Source organism: Neolamprologus multifasciatus, chromosome 23 (assembly GCF_963576455.1).
Source record: "Neolamprologus multifasciatus chromosome 23, fNeoMul1.2, whole genome shotgun sequence".
In the NCBI taxonomy this organism is placed as follows: domain Eukaryota; kingdom Metazoa; phylum Chordata; class Actinopteri; order Cichliformes; family Cichlidae; genus Neolamprologus; species Neolamprologus multifasciatus.
Window position 1 is genome coordinate 14,351,094 of NC_140460.1, and position 20,197 is coordinate 14,371,290.

Consider the following 20,197-nt stretch of genomic DNA (forward strand, 5'->3'; position numbering starts at 1 on the left):
GCGCTTTACATATTCAGTCATCCACCCATTCACATACACATTCACACACTGGTGATTTACATTTACTTTGTTACAACTTTGCAATTAAAATGGATGGAAAAACTAATATGCATTTTTTTGTGCACAATTTAACTATATTGCATATTTGGAATTGTTAGTTGAAATTGAAGAGAATCCATGCAGGTTCATGCAGAACAGGGAAACTTCACATAAAGGCCTGAAGATTAGAATCCAGGACCTTCTTGGTGTGTCTCCCTTCTTATTTATTATATTATTATAATATATGATTTTATATCATTGTTGCTGATTATATAAATAAAATGTAATAACAATGTAATTAAAAATGATAACAAAGACTTGCACTTAATTAGGCAGGATTCACATAGCACTTTGAGAATGGGCCCCTATGTGTAGAAGCATAAATGGGGTACATGGTGTAGCCTATAGATAAGGGACCACTCTGTGCTACCTGAGATAAAGAAGACTGCGGAAAACGTGTGTATTTTATGTTTGAGTGAATTAATATTAATGAGTTCTGGCAATTTTCCTTTGGGGAAGGTCAAAACCTCTTTGGTAGGTCCCCAATTATTTTATATGTAAGAAACACTTATGAGTTAAATGTTATACTGATCACTTACTTAAAAGCCCTGTTTATTTCATATTTAAATGTGATATTGATAATAACAAATGAATTTGTAGTTGTTATTTCATTTTATTAATTTATATTTTACTTTAGCGGGACTTTGAACTGTTTAGAAGAGAGGACAACTTTAATCCCGTTTTTTATCACATGATTTTCTTGCTCAGTGTGATCAAAGTTCAGAACTTGTACTGCTGGAGATGAGAAGAAGTTATTTGTAACCAGACTCTCTGGAGTGACGTTGGAGGACGTGATTGGTGGGCGGTTCTGGTATATATCCGTCCGGCTTCCATCCCACCTTCTCGCCAGTGGAATTTCATCTCAGCTTCTGCACCTTCAGGGCAGACGAGAACATAAAAATAAGTAAGTACTTTTTAGTTTCCTCCTGAACGTGACTATATCCTCTTTACACATGACTTCAGTTTTTTATGTCATAGCTGTGCTCGTTAAAAGCGGACAGTTTTCCCGTGAACCCAGATCGTTATAGCGTGCTCTGGCCTGACTCCGTGTCATTTCTCCCGTGCTCAGCTGTATGCCTACGTGGACTTAGCCAGCTAGAAGAACCAACTGTATTCGAAGCTAACATTAGCACGCTAGCTAAAGGCTCCCAGTTCAACTAGTTTTAACGAGCTCAGCAGTGTTGGCTAAAACATATAAAAACGACACCACATCGGGTTGTGAATGTGTTCAGAGTTACGGTACTGTTTTAGTTGTTGATTCGCTGCCATCTTAATGCCGTTAGCTGTTTGAGGCACAGCCTGAAGTTGTGTGTGGGTCTCGTTGAGCTAACTTCACCATTAGCTGAGGGGCTACGTGTCACACGCCGCATTCAAAGTTTTTAGCAAGTTTGCTAACCAGCTAAGGGTTTGGATTCAGTAATCCGTGACTCACTGATTATCCCGGTGAATATCCCACCTCAGATAGGAGACCCATATATTTACAGTAACCCCGACAGTAGGGACAGTGTTAGTTTGTCTCGATCTCTTACATTTTTTTTAATGGTTGACCAATGTTAGCCAAATGACGGCAGCTAGCATTAACTAAAATGTGTCGTTGGCAGCTGTCAGCTTTTGGTTAACTTGATATCGTGTTAGCTGGCAGTCACACTAACCAGCCTCTTAAATCCTTAATCTGGGATTGGGGTATAATGTCATAAAGGCTCGAAGGTTGTCATGCTGAAGCTAATGGGAGTTTAACTAGCAAAGGCGAGCCAGGCACTCTGAACTTGTTAGCAGTTCGTTAGTACAAATTGTCTCCAATACGTAACGTAAAATGTCATCTAGCTGCATTACACTGGTTTAAACTAGTAATAAGTCTAATTAATGGTTGCCACAGCTGTACCCGTGGCATGTTTATTTAATGTTCTGGGGTCTCTCTGGTGAATGCTCTCCACTTACTCTTATTTTGGTTTTAGGCTACACATTTTTAAGAAAGCGTGCCACATTTTTCTCTCCTTGTTGTTGTGTTTTTGTTTTGTTTTTTTTTAAAGTAAAAAACAACCTCTTAAATTCTTTATCTTGTATCATTGCATTAATAAACATTATTACATTGCACAGGTTCTGCTGGAAGAAGCGGTTCACTTGTATGGTTTTTAATATTGACTGTGTTATAGTTTGTAGTAAAAAAAAAATGAAAGAATTTGCTGATATCTCGGAGGAGAAGGCAAAGTAATTTGTCCTTACAGTTGAGGAATTTGCATGTTTCACTTCAAGCAACGGATGTATACTGTGGTTACATGTGAAGAGGTGACGGCTGCAGGACAACTTCAAGTATAAAAAGAATCTCTCATTGCTTAGCACTGTAAATATGTGGCCTCCATCTGGGTCATGATCCTGTTTCTGGACCCCCCTTTTCTTTCCTTTTCTTTTTTTGAGCAGACTTTTTGCTCTGGAATTGCCAAAGTTGTGCCAAAACACACTTGCGCTTTAGTGCTGTGGCAGCTATTTGTTGAACCAAACTGCTAATCAAAAGGCCTCTGGCCTTTCAAGGGCAATTATCATATCAGGCCAGTTCTTTCTTTTCCAAGGAAAATTTTTTCAAAGAAAAGGGTTTCCTGAATCCTGTTGCCATTCTGGAGTGCTTTCCGTAGTGCATATAGGCTGGTCCTATACCTGCTTACCTCCAGTAGATTATTTTAAAAGAGATAATAGTGGTGTCCTGATACACAAAGTGACAATATCATGAGCATGCCTTAAACATTTGTTATTTCTAAAAACCACTTTATGGCTGTGTAGAAGCCTATAGAAAAACAAGTCCTTTCTGTGTGGCATTTGTAAATGCCTGTTGACTTTACTGAGGATAATTTCAGATCATACTGAAACTGAACATTTTGTAAATGATATTGTAAATTATGGCATCTGAAGCAATCAGACTTCCAATTTTATTTTAATTATTAAATGGTAAATTAATAAATGGTGACTACAAATGTAACTTACCCTGTTTACATAAAAACTCTGTCAAATCAACCATGTGGAGCTATCCGCTGGGGCGATCCTTTGTGGAAAAAAGGAAGCAGACAAAAGTATCTTTCGTTTGCATAGTGTCCAGACTATGCTTTCGGGCTCTTGGAAATACTCCTGATGCTGGTTTAGTTTATAAACTGAGCAGATAGAAGCTGAGACATTTTGAAGACATTCCTCAAATACCCATGTTGGATTGGGTCTTATTAGTTTGAGCATGCATCAAGACATCATTGGTAGGCTCACTTGCATTTGTAATTTTATCCTTGTTGCTTGGTACTCCCACCCACTGAGATGCCGTCCTCTGACATGTTGTCCCATTTGCTTTGCAACAAGTCAGCCAAAGTTTTCCTCCGCCCTGACCGCCTTATGCTGGTGTTGCTTTCAGAGAAGTGTATTCCTTTTCAGTTCCACCTTATTGTTTCTTCACACAAAGAAATCTCAGGTCTTTTTGCCAATGCGGTTCCTTTTTCCTCTTCCTTATGGTTTTTCTATGAGCAGCCAAACCTCTGCACCCTGTAACACCAGCACGTGAATGGTCAATTAGATAAATGTACAGGCGTATTTTTTTTTTTTTTTGGGGGGGGACTCTTTATTAGAAACTATTTTGGGCTTGTGATTTGTCTTCCAAATAAAAACACAAGTGCTAAGCTTTATTAACAGCAGCTGTACACGGCCATTCTATCACTAGTCGCTTTAGTAATATTAATGAGAACAGGCCACATGTTGTCACTTCTGCCAACGCTAACAAATGGAGTTAGAAACCTACTTTTTAGTGCGTCGTCTTATAATATTGGGCTTTCCAAAGAAAGTGCCTGGCAGATCGTACACCTCTTCCCAAACAACACTCGGTGAGTTAATAGCGTTCGTCCTTTGGGAGTCTGTCCACACCTCAGTGGAAAATTTGACTGTTTCCAAGGGTTGTTGAGCAAGTGAGGAAATCTGTGACATCAAACTAGCGAAATGAATCCCAAGTGTTTCTGAGACCTCAGCACAGTTATGTCAATAAGGTCATTTAATGTGAATCGTTCACTGTGTGCTTTTACAGGCTCTTGCGTGAGAGCCTGGTTACCTGGCTCACACACAGCAGCTTCATCACTTGCCAGCTCTGTCCTTTTTGTACGACAAGGCAGCGTCCTGATTATGAAAGCCAGATGCTTGTTGAGGAGAGCGAGCTCCAGCGGCAGCTATGCTTTACTGCTGTTCACTAATGCATTTCTTGGCATCTGCTTTATCTGAACACTTCTTAATTTACAATTTGGTTTCAGCCATGAGTTGGCAGTGTTTATCTTACCGGGCTCATCAGAACCACAACTATAACAAAATGTGCAATTAGGCCTGACGAGTGGATATGTCTGTGAAGCATGAGTGTGTTTTTTCTTTTTCCTTATATTGGCTCTGTTTGTAATCAGTATCCACTATTACTATGCAATTTAATGATCTACATCTTAAATGCAGGTCATGGTGTAAGACGCATACACAGACGTTTATCTGAAAACATGGTTTTCTTTGTGGATTTAAACTGAGGTCCCAGACTTTTTAACAGTTGTTGTTTTTTTTCTTTTTCTGCTTTCTAGGCAAAAGCTGGCAGGCTGACGGGAGCTTTCATCTTTACAGGACGGATTATCTGGTAACTGACCATTTAGCTGGTAAGTTTGTACAGATTTTTATATTGGCACTTACTTTTGCCAACATAACATTAAATCTTCTTCTTTCTTTTTTTTTTAAAGTTATTTAGCAGGAAAAAAGACAGTTTTATTTAAATATTCATTGATTAGTGAGTAATTATGGCTTCCAACGAAATGATACATCGTCATGAACTTAGATTTAATGCATTAAAAATGCATCAGCGCAGGCCCTGGTTTGTGGAAGCAGCCAGGTTTTGCCTCCATTTTTAATACTGTAGTGCTGTTCTACCTAATCACTTGTGTATAAACAGCTGCCACATACATGGTGCAACTAGTTTAATTTAACAATCGCAAATACATTTTTCAAACCATAATAAGCCTTTAAGTTTTGTACATGTATTTTGTATCTGTCCTCCCGCATTTCCTTAACCTCCTCACTTCAAGCCTGATCCCCTGAACTGTGTCAGGGTTCTAACACAAATGTGCAAAAATATGCTTATTTATTCATATTGTCGTCGTAATTACTAGTTATCAGATTAGCTATACGATCCTCTCAGCTCCGTTTAGCTGATAATGAGACTGCTAAACAGTAGCTGGTTTTAAGTTAACATTATGGCAGCTAGCATGAGTCCTTAGAAATCACACTCTCCCTCTGATAAACGGTTTGATCACATTCTCACATTATAGGAGTTTATTCGGTAAGAGTCCAGGTCCAACAATTTTGGTTGTTTAGTTAGGATCTCCTAAACAACTCGCCTTTTCACAAAGTTTTACAGCCTCACCCAGAGTAAATAGACATGGACACCCATCATATTGACAATCAAAGTAAACAGCAGACTGACAGCCTACGCTCGTTACAGATGAACGGCAGCCAGAGTTGCTTGTCATACAATATACATTAATATAAATAACTCAAATATACAGTGAAATAACTGCACAATAATTTAAACTTTAAAATAATTTAAATTTTTATTCTGCACAAAAAGCAAACTGGTACAAGATGTGTTACTGAAATGTCCATTAAATAGAAGTTTGTTTTACATGACATGGTTCAATATTACAACTTATAGTCCACATGTGAGGATTGTGTGAGATAATAAAATGCCCTTAATGCTTGACCTGGGCTTTTACCTTTTACACCCCCCCACCCAAGTGACAACTAGGATAGGCTCCAGCTAAATTTGAAGTGGATAACTGGCTAACAAAATGTTTTTTTTGTCTTCCTTCCCTTCATGGATAACTTTGGATTTAGATCACTGGTGCTTTAAAATTTTTTGCAGTGAAACACTTCAAAGTTACCTGACAGCTTCACTTAAAATAAGTTTTCAGGCCAAGAATGATCAGTTGTAACCGTAAAGAGATTTAATTTATAGTGCCGCTAATGAGCAGTGGGCACAGGAAGTTTATGCAGTCTGACAAGGAGGAGGCCCCACTGCAAGGGTGTTCATAGAGCAGCTAAACACACAGCCACATGGAAGCAAATTTCCCACAATTTACAGATCGATGACAAAACAAAGTCAGGATGCAGTCTTTATGCTTTCAGATGAATTTCAGTCACGCTTGGGAGGGAAACTCCTCACTGAAGCAACTTGCATTCTTGTGCTTTAGCTAGAATTTATGTTTGTCTACAAAGCAAGAAGAACGAGGTGATGATTTTGGCTGATATCAAGTTTCATCATTGATGGTTAAACCGAACTGACCTGTAGTTGGAACACAGAGTGTAGTTGTTGTTTTTAATGGAACTTGATCATCAACTTTGTTTATAATTCAGAAAGCCGAAACATCAACAACATCAATTAATTTCATTTTGTTTTTTTAAAATAACTGTTATAGATAAGCGGATTGGCCTTGTGGTTTCTTTCTTGGAAAGAATTATTGGTTCAAAGATCCTAGACAGGGCTGCTGAGCTTTATGTTGGCGGATTTTTGCTTTAATCCTATCCAGCGTGGACATGCAGAGGGGTCAGTGGGGTAAAATCCTCTTAACCTTGCAGCCTTGTCACTTGGCTACATTTCTTAGAATAGAACTGGAGAAGATGGTTGAACAGAGTTCCTGTTGGAAAAACAAAATGTGCTGTAGCTGCAGCCCTGCCCACACCACCGCTCTAGGACGTAATCTCTTCAGTTACTCCCTACTTAGACTCGGCATACATTAGCAAAGTGCTGACGTGTGAATGTGATGAGTGACTATTCTGTCGCACATGGCTTTCTCTGATAAATTTAGATTAGATAAAGGTGAACATCCCAAAGTCCGTGTGTGATAAGCTTGTTTAGCACATTAAACCGTGCTTGTGACACTTGCACCACTTGAAACAAGGGCCTTGCTAAAATTGCCTGTGAGTGCATGCAAAACTCAGTTTCTTGGTTAAACAAAGAGTGCATTATAGCTATCACTGTCACTGCTGTTATGCAAATTACATACACAGGGCTAACTGACTGGTTCAATCCAAAAAGTTACAACACTTTGCCATACGTCTCTGGGTTTTAACAAGCATGCACCAGTATACCGTATTCCAATATAATACCAGTATCCTAGCTTTGGGTGTCTGCTGTTAGGAGGGTTATATTAATACGTTGTATTTATCATTGGGAGAAAGAAACAGGAATTCATTTTTTTTTTTTAAAAGAAAAAAAAAGAAAAGTAATGTAATATTAAGCTTTACTTTTATGTAGTTAATAAAATGTGAAGAAAATAAATGCATCAGAATATAAATGTACTGAATTGGTAATTGTTGATACAATAACTGAAAACAGGCTGAAGATAAAAGCCATGGAAAAATAAAATTCAACTAGCTTCATTCACCTAAATTATTTGCTCTAGTCTCCTTTCAGCTCAGTGTGAGTCATAAGGCTGCAGACTGCCAGTTCACCTCACACATTTACGCCCATGGTGCTGTTATAAGTGCAGTGCAAGTTTAACACTGAACAAACATCCTTGATTACTAATATTTTATGTAATGTTTGTCTGATGAAACATGACTGAAAGTGAATGAGGGAGAGTTAAGCCGACTCGTCAAAGCTTTTCAGCTAACTCAGCCAGTTTGAACTAGAGTAAAGGAAACAAACAAACTTCAGCACACAGAAAAGTTATTGTAGCAGGTTATTCTAGCTGCTACGGTTGACACAGGACGAAGTAAAAACAGAACGACAGAACTGAGCGACCTCCATTTTGAGCATCAGCTCTGTCCATCCTTAATTTCTACAAATCAACCAGAAAGAAATCCGACGAGATCTCTTGTATGAACGAGGTGAATTTGAGAAAAAGCTCAAAATGAGCAGACTACGTCTCCTTTGAGACTTGTATATATTTCCTTGCTACGTGTACTGTTACTAAGCTTGTGAAGATAACGTAAGCTCTTCTTTTAGTGGCACACTCGGACTCCGTGTTAACGTGGGATTTCGACCATGAGCTCAGTCGCTGTACTTACGCAGGAAACCTTCAATGCACACCGCAGTGGGCTTTTGCCAGAGCAGGGTGGTGGTGAGTATTTGGACATAAGACTCTATGGCCTGTAAAATGCAAGCCGAGCCACAAGTGGCTTCATGGTGTATGTCTTTCCTATGTGCACAGCTGCTGTGGCAGGACCCAGTGCTGGAGAGGATGAGGAAGCCCTTCCTACCTACAAGGAAGCCTTCCCACCTCTCCCCGAGAAGGCGGCCCAACCTGAGGGGACCCAGGAAACTTCCAGCGCCTGGGCATCAAAGATCCGTCCTCTCAAGTCTTCGATTATCACCCAGGTACAACTTCTCCTTAAAAAAAAAAGTTTTATAACTGCATTACTATTTCAGAGTCTGCCACAGGATCTTAATTATATGATTTGAAAGTAAATGACAAAGACATTAATTAAGAGTTTACTACATGCATTATATATTTAGAGAGATGTGTAGCAATAGGAGACTTAAATAATCAAATGACAAATATGATCCTTCCATGTAAGTGGATTGTAGTCATGTATGTCAAAGCTAAAATGTCTGTTTCCTGCTGATGATGGATTCTTCTCCACTGGGCATGGCAGCTGTTTCTGTGTACAGGGCGACACTGGATGTTGTAAAAAGACGAACCTTTAAGAAGGGTTTTTCTCCTCGTCGTGTAATAACTGTCTTCGTATGTTCTGTGACACTAGTGGTTGGTACGAAGACAGCATGCTCTGCAACACGCAGCAGTAAACATGGTAAAATAAACAACCATAGCACAGACACATACAGCTACAGTGACAAAGGAAGCCTTATCGGTCATTTAGATTCAATTAAAGAAATGATTACCCATAAATAGCAGGAGATTTGTGTGACTCAAACAGTTACCTGTGGAAATTAGGCTTCTGTAAGCAAGTCAGGAGAAAAACTGACTCAAAGCTTAAAAGCATCGGAGGGTCGAATTTTTCTTGTTCTTTCTGTTTCCAGATTCTTCTGGAAAATGACTTAATTGATTAAACTTGGGGAGGAGAGAGCTTGAGCCTTATCTAATAGATGAGGTATAATGCTGTTTACACAAATGCTATGTTTAAAGGCCATTCAGAACAGTAAGTGTTGTTTGATGACGGCCTTGATTTAAATAGTGCGGAAGCATGTGCCACTTGGCTCCCTAAATAACAATGCATTTGTTATACATCTGTTAAATTGGCTAACGTTAGTAATGCTAGCACTGCAGATTTATTTAATTTTTTCCCTGTGCAGGTTAATGTGAGCCTGTGTTGTTATAGTCATGTTATTTACTCTTCTTCTAAGCTTTCAGCAATCTAAGCACTGCGCTGGTTGATAGGGACATCATCAGTCTTACTTCCCACTTGCCTGTTTCATAACTTGCCAAACTTGTCCAAAAGAGGGTTGCTGTCGTCTGCTTCCGTCAGTGTGGGCAGCTAGCTGTGTTGACCCGATGGTTGACGGGTGTTGTACACAAAGAAAAGATGAATCATTAGTTTCCATGTCTAAATTTTTTGGTGCTGATTACTGCAGTGTTTAAATAAATCAGATGTCTACTTTAGGGTGGGGGATGGGTGTGACTAGTGAATTAATGGATCATTATCTTTCCTTTTTAAATAAAATGTTTAATTCATTGGCATGTTTTCAGTATGATATAAAACAGAAGGAAAAACATTTATATTTGAGAATGAGAAGTGTTTTGGTAGAAGTAGGGGTGGGCGATATAAACGATATACGATAGAAACGATAAATTTGGCCAACGATAGAGCGATATAGTCAAAATCTCTATCGCGATAGTGCATGTTGATGATGTCATAAAGCTGCTCCTGTTTTGGTCGAAAGCATCGCAGCGGTTAAAACCATTATCATCTGCAAATTATGGCGGGCGACAGTCATAGCAAAGAGATGAAGCACTTTTGAAATATGGGGAAAGCCAAAACTGCGCTTTCTCCACTTCCGTAACATTGATTCCTTCATGTTGAATTCTCTTGCAGCTGTTCTATTCCCATGTTGTTGCAGTATATTAATAACTACCTTGTATTGTGGAGGAATAATCTAAGTTGTTCTCCTGACAGAAGTTTGCTCAGTTTATAGCATCCTGCTATGCAATTGCATTTGTCCCTGACCACCAGAATCCCTCACGTTAACTTTTATCGAGTGGAAAAAAAGTTGACGTTCATCCTCCAGCTTCACTGAGCTAATGTTATGCTAACATAGCTGTGTCGTTAGCAATCATTATATACCAGGTAGTCCAACTTCAGTAACCCTGCAAACGCCACTGCTGTTTAGTTTCCTGTCTTCATTTATGTTGGAAGTGATAGCAGAGCTGTACGTTTTAATTAGTTTCAAAAATCTCTCAGTCAGAACATGGTATGAAATGTTTAGGTGTAAACTAGCGAGCTAACTTCCTGTTAACTTCTAACTCCGTTAAATTTAATAAATTCTGTTTTCATGGATGCCAGGATGTTAAACTTAATTGTTACACCTGGTAAAGCAACAACGCTGATGATTTAATTAAAGATGAAAGAATTTAGACCGTTTTTAACTCTCAGTGTTCGTTTGACTTTGGGACCTGAAGTAGACTGAGTTTTAGACCCAGATTACTCCGTGAAGCTCCTCACTACGGCAGCCGTAATGCTCTGACAATCCATCAAAACATTTTTTAACAGATTTCTGCTCGCCAAAATCGGTTCGAGGTCAGTAAGCACAACCAGAATTCATACATAAGGCACACTCTCGATTTTTGAGAAAATTAAAGGATTTTAAGTGTGCCTTATAGTGTGGAAAATACGTTATACAGAAGAAAAGAATATATCGTGATATATATCGTTACAGCACGTGCTTCAAATTAAATCGCGATATGAATTTTAGGCCATATCGCCCAGCCCTAGGTAGAAGGAACATTTTTGTGTATTTTGGTTACAGATCTTGGTGAGGATGACCCGAGCTGGTGGTGTTCTATTTGAACGCATTTGTTTGCCTCACATTTTAGGTTTTCTTTGTGTCAAGCTAATCCTGTTTGTCACTTTTTTTTTTTTTTTTTTTTTTTTTTTTTACATGAACTGTGTTTTCCTAGGTTTTCCATGTGCCGTTGGAGGAGCGCAAGTACAAGGACATCAACCAGTTTGGGGAAGGAGACCAAGCAAAGGTTTGCGTAGACATCATGCATAAGACCGGAGCCCACCTGGAACTCTCCTTAGCAAAAGATCAGGGTCTCTCCATCATGGTGTCTGGAAAGTTGGATGCCGTGATGAAGGCCCGTAAGGAAATTGTGTCCCGACTGCAGACTCAGGTTAAGAGATTTGCCTTTATTGGTTTTCTTAAATGATAAGTTGCAGACTGTGGTACCAACTTTGCCTTCTAATCTAAACCAACAGGCTTCAGCTAGTGTTGGCATCCCCAAGGAGCACCATCGTTTTGTCATTGGCAAAAACGGGGAGAAGCTTCAGGAGCTGGAGCTCAAGACTGCCACCAAAATCCAGATCCCACGACCTGACGACCCCAGCAACCAGATCAAGATCTCTGGTACCAAGGAAGGGCTGGAGAAGGCAAAGCATGAGATCCTGCTGATCTCTGCTGAGCAGGTAATTTACCACCTCACGCCAACACCCTTTTAAGGATATCTGAATATAATTTGTTAAAAGTTTGTTTTATAGCTCTTCCAAATCTGATACAATTTTCCTCTTTTTAGGACAAGCGTGCTGTGGAGAGGGTGAACATTGAAAAAGTGTACCACCCATTCATCACCGGTGCCTACAATAAGCTAGTGGGCGAGATGATGCAAGAAACTGGTGCCCGCATCAATGTCCCCCCTCAGAGTGTGAATAAGACTGAGATCGTCATCACTGGGGAAAAGGAGCAGGTGGCCCTTGCTGTGACTAAGATCAAAAAGGTTTATGAAGACAAGGTATGCAAATAATCACTGAGAAATTGTGCCAGACTGCAGCAACAGTCAGATTTTCCTATTTTTCTATAGCTGGTATTGCTGTTTATCATCTAGATTGACGCCAGTAATTGTCCTGCCCTGCACATTGTGTTCCTTTGTCCAGATAAATTGCACATAAAATGAAAATATTTACTTTGTGCAAAGTCCCTCACCTTCTTGTCTGTCTTGTAGAAAAAGAACACCACCACTATTGCTGTGGAGGTGAAGAAGTCTCAGCACAAATATGTGATCGGCCCCAAGGGAAACACCCTGCAGGAGATTCTGGATAGAACTGGCGTCTCAGTTGAGATCCCACCTTCTGACAGCAGCTCAGAAACTGTCATCCTTCGTGGAGAGCCCGACCGTCTGGGTCAGGCTCTCACTGAAGTTTATGCCAAGGTACATTTACCATGTGAAGACTGGTAATGTTAAGAGTTATTTAAACATATGAGAATTGAGGAGTAACGACAGCATTTTTCCTTCTACAGGCAAACAGTTACACTGTTTCCTCGGTCTCAGCTCCTTCTTGGCTTCATCGTTTCATTATTGGGAAGAAGGGCCAGAACTTGGCAAAGATCACTCAACAAATGCCCAAGGTGTGTTAAATGCTCTTAAATAAAGTACTTGTTTAATTTTTTTTTTTTTTTTAAAAACCTGCTTTTAACTTCTGTCTCATGTATTTTGAGTGAAGGTGCACATTGAGTTCACTGAGGGAGAAGACAAGATCACCCTGGAGGGTCCTACCAAAGATGTGCAAATGGTGCAAGGCCAGATTGAAGCCATGGTTACAGATTTGGTAAGTGTGTTGAATCTTCAGTCACACAGAAATTTGTCAGGCTATGTTTCTCCCTGAAATTAGCTGATTAGGAAGGCCCGGGAAAGCCTGCCACCTCCCTGTGGCCTTACACACGGTAATGAAAACTGTAAGCTTCAGCGAAATTTATACACTTGTGTTGTAATTTTTTGTAAAAGGCTGTAAATGTGTTTATTTCTGCTGTAAAGTTGAACATTTTTAAATGTTTAAATTTGAAGCCGGAATCAAGTGAGAATGAGCAAACCTTAAGTGCTAGACAACAAGCTCTTCATGATTTTTGTTGTTTTGATAGGTAAGCCGAATGGACTACGCAGAGATTAGTGTGGATCCCAAATTCCACCGTCACCTGATTGGAAAAGGAGGTGTTAATAGTGAGTATATTGTTGTCAGATGCTGCTGCAACAACAACAAGGAATATTTTTCTGAAACAATGCATTTACTTATTAATTTAGTCAACCGGATCAAAGAGGTGCACAAGGTGACTGTCCGCATCCCCCCTGATAATGAAAAGAGCAACCTGATCCGCATTGAGGGGGATCCCCAGGGTGTGCAGGAAGCCAAGAAGGAGCTGCTAGAGCTTGCGTCACGCATGGTTAGTTCAAGCTTGAGTTTACAGGCAAACCTCTGCAAATGATTTCCTGTTATGTCTCTAATTGCATGGTTTCATGTAGGAGAACGAGCGTACAAAGGACTTGATCATCGAACAACGTTTTCACAGGGCCATCATTGGCCAAAAAGGGGAGAAGATTAAAGAAGTGCGGGACAAATTCCCAGAGGTGAGCTGTAAATCATTGTGGTTGTTTCTGTGTTTTGTTTTGTTGTCCCTTTGTTTTGTTTTTTTTGTTTTTTTTCTTCCCTCTGCTTTAACCTTGGCAAATTTACTCCCTTACCCCTAAATGTTTGTTCCAGGTCATCATTAACTTCCCTGACCCAGCACAGAAAAGTGACATTGTTCAACTTCGGGGCCCAAGAACTGAAGTAGAAAAATGTTCAAAGTTTATGAACAAGATAGTGGCTGAAATGGTAAATCTCAGTTTGACTTGAAGTTTAAAATACTGTGCTAGTGTATTTGTATTTTATTGCAGTGTTGAAGTGTCATTAAGTGTTAACCTTCAGTGATTCCTTTGGTCAGGTGGAGAACAGCTATTCTGTCTCAGTCCCCATCTTCAAGCAGTTCCACAGAAACATCATTGGAAAAGGAGGGTCAAACATCAAGAAGGTACTGCACGTTTTCTGATTCTGAATTCGCGTTAAATCGGCGTGTTAATTTGTTTTAAGTTTGATTTGACACCTCCTTTATTTTTTGCTTTGTAGATTCGAGAGGAAACGAACACCAAAATTGATCTGCCTGCTGAGAACAGCAATTCAGAGATGATTGTCATCACTGGGAAGAAGGCAAACTGTGAAGCAGCACGGACTCGGATCTTGGCCATTCAGAAGGATCTGGTAGGCACTCATTTTAGCATGTGTGGGGATTTTTTTTATTTTTATTTTTATTTTATTTAAACTGGGGTTGTTTTCAAATCTTGTCTTGTTTGCTTTAATCAATTCTCATGTTGTCCAGGCGAACATCTCAGAAGTGGATGTGTCCATTCCCTCGAAGCTGCACAACTCCTTGATTGGGTCGAAGGGACGTTTGGTGCGATCCATCATGGAGGAGTGTGGCGGTGTGCACATTCACTTTCCCACAGAGGGCTCAGGGATTGATAAGGTCACCATCAGAGGCCCTGCAGAGGAGGTGGAGAAAGCTAAGCAGCAGTTGCTTGCCTTGGCGGAGGAGAAGGTTTGTAAATATGTGTCTGAATTAAAGCTGAACTTTTGAACTCATTGTTTTGACGTTGTGGGGTGAAGAGAATGAGAAGGTAAAAAGGCAAAGAGCTCCTTTTGTATTAGCACATGCTGAGCATTTGTTTTAGTCATCCTTTTAGTCGCTCGCAAATGGCTAAGAAAATGTTTCTGAAGTTTGATTTGGTTAGTTGTTATCCCATTATCAGGGAGTTCATGCATTTCAGTTGGAAAAAGACTTGAACAAAGACCTTATGTAGTTAAAAGCTACTTGTAATAAATGTCAGTCTAATTTTATCCACTTTTTTTTTTCCTTAGCAAACAAAGAGTCACACTGTTGAGCTGCATGCAAAAGCAGAGTACCACAAATTCCTTATTGGGAAAGGTGGTGGAAACATCCGTAAGGTTCGTGACAGCACCGGCGCCAGAATCATCTTCCCCACCCCTGAGGACAAAGACCAGGAACTCATCACTGTGGTTGGCACTGAGGAAGCAGTGCGGGATGCACAGAAAGAGCTGGAGGAACTCATCAAGAGTTTGGTAAGATTTCAAAAGAGTTCTGTCAACAGTTAGATGAAATGAACCAACAATTCGGTTAATTTTTTTTAAACTTCTCTCTTTTTTTTTTTTTTTTGGTTACAGGACAATGTTGTTGAGGACACTATGAACGTTGACCCCAAGCATCATCGCTACTTTGTAGCCCGCCGTGGCCAAGTCCTTAGGGACCTTGCTGATGAGTATGGTGGGGTTATGGTGAGCTTCCCCCGCACAGCTTCTCAGAGTGATAAAGTTACCCTTAAAGGAGCCAAAGAGTGTGTGGAAGCTGCCAAAAAACGCATGCAGGAGATTGTGGAGGACTTGGTTAGTAGTGTTTTGTTAAGGGAAGTCTTTCTGTTTATTCTCATCTTTGAAATGTAACAAGCTTTTCTTCTTTTTATTTTTCAGGATGCTCAAGTGACTATGGAGTGTGTAATTCCTCAGAAGTTTCACCGTTCAATCATGGGTCCTAAGGGCTCACGGATCCAGCAGATCACTAGAGATCACAACGTGCAGATCAAGTTCCCAGAACGCGAGGACCCACAAGGTAAATAGTAAAGACCTGCAGTGTGTCTCTTACTTTAGTTTCTGTCTTAATATGACTTTCATTATGAGAACATTGATATTTTTATTTATTTTTAAGTAACACTTTATTTAAAAATAAATAAATAAAATAATTGTACTTAGTTTTGAAACTGATGGTTGATATTTTTAGCCAACAAAAAGCATTTGGGCATGCACATTTATTTATTTTTTTGAATACTCTGATTTTCTTTTAGCTGCACCTCCTGCAGAGGCTCCTGTCCAGGAGAATGGAGAAGCTGACGGTGAAGTGAAGGAGCCAGTTGATCCCAACGCACCCAAGAAGTGCGACGTGATTATAATTTCTGGACGCAAAGAGCGGTGCGAGGCTGCCATCGAAGCACTGAAGGTTGGACTTCATATTCAAGCTCAGGAATGTTAAAAAGCAACTTTTTGAAGAACTACAGCTAACTGTCTTCCTTCTTTAGGCCCTGGTTCCTGTAACTATTGAGGTGGAAGTGCCTTTTGAGCTTCATCGCTACATCATTGGACAGAAAGGAAGTGGAATTCGCAAGATGATGGAGGATTTTGAGGTGTGTTGCAGATGTCCATATAGGAATGAAGGAGCCTTGATGTTTTACTGGATATTTGATCTGGCATCACTGTCTCTCTCCAGGTTAATATTCAAGTGCCTGCTCCTGAGCAGCAGTCTGATAAAATCGCCATCACCGGCTTGGCCAGTCTTCTCGACCGCGCCAAAGAGGGCCTCTTGGAGCGCGTCAAAGAGCTGCAGGCTGAGCAGGAGGATCGGGTTAGTATTTTCTGGCGTACTAAAATGCATCAATTGTGGCACTTGGTGTGTGTTGAGGCTGAACTCTTTAGTTTACATGGTGTCTTTATTTCTGTGTTGATGATTTATAGTCAAATGGTGCACTTATCTTTTCAGATTAGCTCAAAGGGCACCCTTATCATAATCCTCAAGTGAACAAAGGGCTTCATAATTAGTCTTATCTTAGGCAAACATCAGGTTGAGTAGTAGTGGGAAATGGCCAGCTGTCAGAATTCCAACCCAACATTTTGCCACCTTTTCTCAAACCCTCTGCAGGCACTCAGGAGCTTCAAGCTGACCATCACTGTGGACCCCAAGTATCACCCCAAGATAATCGGCCGCAAGGGTGCCATTATTACAAACATCCGCACTGAGCATGATGTTAACATCCAGTTCCCAGAGAAGAATGATGAAAACCAGGTATGTCTATGGCTTATGGTATTAAATCGAAATGGGCTTCCTGATAATGGTGCTCGATATCGGGCCACATGCTTGGTATAAGGGTGTTTTTTGTTTTTTAAAATTAATTCTGCTGTGTCTCCATAGGATCAGATTACTATTACAGGGTATGAGCACAAAGCCATAGCTGCACGAGATGCCATTCAGGCCATCGTGGATGAGCTGGAAGAGATGATCTCTGAGGACATCACCCTGGACAGCAGGGTCCATGCTCGCATCATTGGCGCCCGTGGCAAGGGCATTCGCAAGATCATGGATGAGTTTAAGGTGAGGATGGTGAAACGAGAAGGTGTAGGTAGCTGCTCTACAAATCGGTGTATAATGACAGAGACAAAGACGTGTGGGGGGGAAAATCCTCTCCCCCCACACAAAAAAACTATCAGAAGGGAAAAGGTTATACCTGCCAGACAGCACAGTCACAGCTGTGTTCACATACAGAAATGAATGATATTGTAATTAGTGGAATAGGTCATTCCAAATACTGCACTTTCTGTATTCTTACAAACTTTAACTTCTCTTTTAAACTCTTCAGGTTGATCTCAGGTTTCCCCAGAGTGGAGCTGCAGACCCAAACCTCGTGACAGTCACCGGTCGCCCTGAGCTTGTGGATGAAGCCATCGACCATCTCCTCAACCTGGAAGAGGAATACGTAAGCTTCCCTCTCCAGATAATGTCAAAACAAAAAGTGCTTTGTGTGAGTTATTTGGTACTTACAGTTTGTTTTGTGTCAGATGGCAGATGTTGTGGAAAATGAGGCAAAGATGGCTTATATGAGGCCTTCTGGCAGTAGCGCTGCTGCCGCAGACGAACAGCGTGGCCCATCCAAAGGCTTCGTGGTGAGGGAGGCTCCCTGGGCTACTGCCAATGAGAAGGTGAGGGTCTTCTAATATCTAGGTCAAAAATCTGCAAAGTGGTCACGCCCTTATCTTTTTAATTCCTCATTTTCCTTTTTTTTTTTTCCCTTCCCTACTCTTAAGGCCCCTGACATGAGCAGCTCTGAAGATTTCCCAAGCTTTGGAGCCCCAGTGGCAACCAAGGCCTCACCCTGGGGACCAAAGCGCTTCTAAGCCGTGCTGCTACAGACGGGCCTGAAATTAACCAACACAATCTACCCCGTTATTCTCCCCAACCCCCTCTTGACCTGGACTGACCGCTGACCCTAAAAGTCTTCAGTTCTGAGACTGTCATCCTTCTGTCTACTTATCTCGGTCTAGCCTCGCAGATTCAGTCTAAAAGTGTTCTAAGATACCGTAATTGACTTGTGAGCTCTGTTTCTGCATTAAATACTGTCTTATGCTTAAAGAAACAAACAAACAAAAAAAACCAACCCATTGTTACGGTGAAGTCTACAGTCTGTAAAAGACCGATGTTTAAATGTTGATTAGACAAGACATTTCATTGTGGTTTGAACTGTTATACCAAATTCAGTGGTGGCCAGACATGAGGTTCTTTTTATTTTATTTTTAATTTTTTTTTTTTTTTTTTTAATTCTTTTTGAGCTGCCCTTATCTTAGTTGCCTTCGCAGGGTGGGGTGAAGCAATTGAATTGCTGCTGGTAACCTATTCAGACATGAAGCCTGACCAGCAAGGCCAGCTGTTTCAGTATCCCACCCCTCTCCTGCCTTATTCATGTAGCTGCGTTGAAAATTGTCAGTCATTAGCCCTCAAGCACACTCTAGTGGTTGTCCTCCGTCATGTCGTTCCATTTGCTTGTAACTGTGCTTCTGTGTATACGGTCAAGTAGTGGCACGTACCTTGTAGCCTTATGAATTGGTGAACTTTTCAAAGGGGGTGTGGGAGTGGAGGAAGGGTAGGGAAGGGGGCGGGGGGTGGTTTTAGCCAGTGCAGAATGGCACCTACTCAAACTGCCAGATGCTTGGAGATCATGCCAGAACTAAACCTCTTGCAACACTAGGCCTAGAGCTCCAACGTATCCAACCTCACACTAACTGTTGGACCTATATATTTTTTTTTCTTTTCTTTTTTTTTGACATTCAAAAGTAAGTCACTCTACAAAATAAAATGACTGTGTGTTTGTGATCAAAACGGCAGACCATCGTGTGCCAACTACCTGTCTAGTGATGTCCTGTGTTACTCATCCTCTGTATTGGGTCAGTGTCCAGTCCTTTTGTCTTCCAGTTGCTATGCAGATTGCTCTGTTAAATAGCAATGGCCCTTTTTATTTTTAATCAGCCTTACAACTAGAAAGATACAAACCAGGTAGAGATGATGTTGAGGTGCATTTTTAATGGACAACTGGAAGGTATGTCTATTGTTTCCTCAAACTCTCGGGACAGTCCCGCCCCCCCGCCTCTCCTCCTCAATTACTAGTTTACTTTGCTGGAGTGGAGATTTAGCTTGTCAGCTGCTAATTCAGCATCTAGCATCAGCCTACCTTGGTTTCTATCCTCCTAGTATTGAATGAAAGATTATGCAAATACCATTGAAGTGAACGGTTATGGATGACACTGGAAAAGAAATTGTCCAAAAAAGTCAATAAAAATTGAAAATGCTCTGTGCTTCTTCATCAGTTTTTTTTCCCTCTATCAAGCAGAATTTCTAATTTTTCAATGAAATCTCACACAGAAAACACGATCAATATAATAATCTGCCCATCTATATTACTGCCATGCAAGGAGACTCATCGAGATTGTTTTCTCTTTTCTAATTTGATGTCCGTGGTGATCTAAAACTAGGTGCAATGTTAGTCAGATATTGTATTAATGAACAATAACATGATTCCTTTTTTTTTTTTTCTCCCCGCCTGTCCCATTTGGTTTTTTAGCCGTCAGAATTGTTGTCTGAAGACCAACAAGGATACCCAATGGATTTATTTTGCCAAATGGATCATCATGGCATTGCCGTATTGGTCCATTTGATCGACCTTTGTTTTTATTATTTATTTTATTTTCAGTTGTTACAGACGGGACAGACATGAGTGAGGGATAGGAAAGGGAGAAAGAAAGAGGAAGGAAAAGAAAAACAGAAGGGGAGAGGGACAGTGAGAAAGGGGGGAAGAAAAAATATCTCCGGGATCACCTGTTGAGAGAAAAAGAATAGAAAACAAGCAAAACAAAACAATGCAACATACTATACACAACACCATCGCATTAATCTAGCTAAGTGTAAACAGCAGTAAATACTAAATATTGAATGTTGTTGTGCAGCACGCAGGACAGA

General features: G+C 40.5%; 1 protein-coding gene across 1 annotated transcript; it reads left to right on the forward strand.

Annotated features, from left to right (window-relative positions):
• The first annotated feature begins 868 nt into the window (after nt 1–868).
• On the forward strand, nt 869–19,530 carry hdlbpa (high density lipoprotein binding protein a). The gene is made up of 28 exons (XM_085150135.1): nt 869–1,003; nt 4,677–4,748; nt 8,093–8,207; nt 8,298–8,464; nt 11,223–11,438; nt 11,524–11,730; nt 11,838–12,053; nt 12,264–12,470; nt 12,560–12,667; nt 12,763–12,867; nt 13,178–13,256; nt 13,338–13,477; nt 13,557–13,661; nt 13,795–13,908; nt 14,018–14,104; nt 14,200–14,331; nt 14,450–14,668; nt 14,989–15,210; nt 15,313–15,531; nt 15,616–15,754; nt 15,987–16,138; nt 16,218–16,322; nt 16,406–16,540; nt 16,835–16,978; nt 17,105–17,284; nt 17,550–17,666; nt 17,749–17,889; nt 17,995–19,530. Exons 3-28 carry the CDS (start codon nt 8,132–8,134, stop codon nt 18,082–18,084), a joined length of 3,822 nt encoding a protein of 1,273 aa, XP_085006261.1. The 5' UTR covers nt 869–1,003; nt 4,677–4,748; nt 8,093–8,131; the 3' UTR covers nt 18,085–19,530.
• Nucleotides 19,531–20,197: the final 667 nt, after the last annotated feature.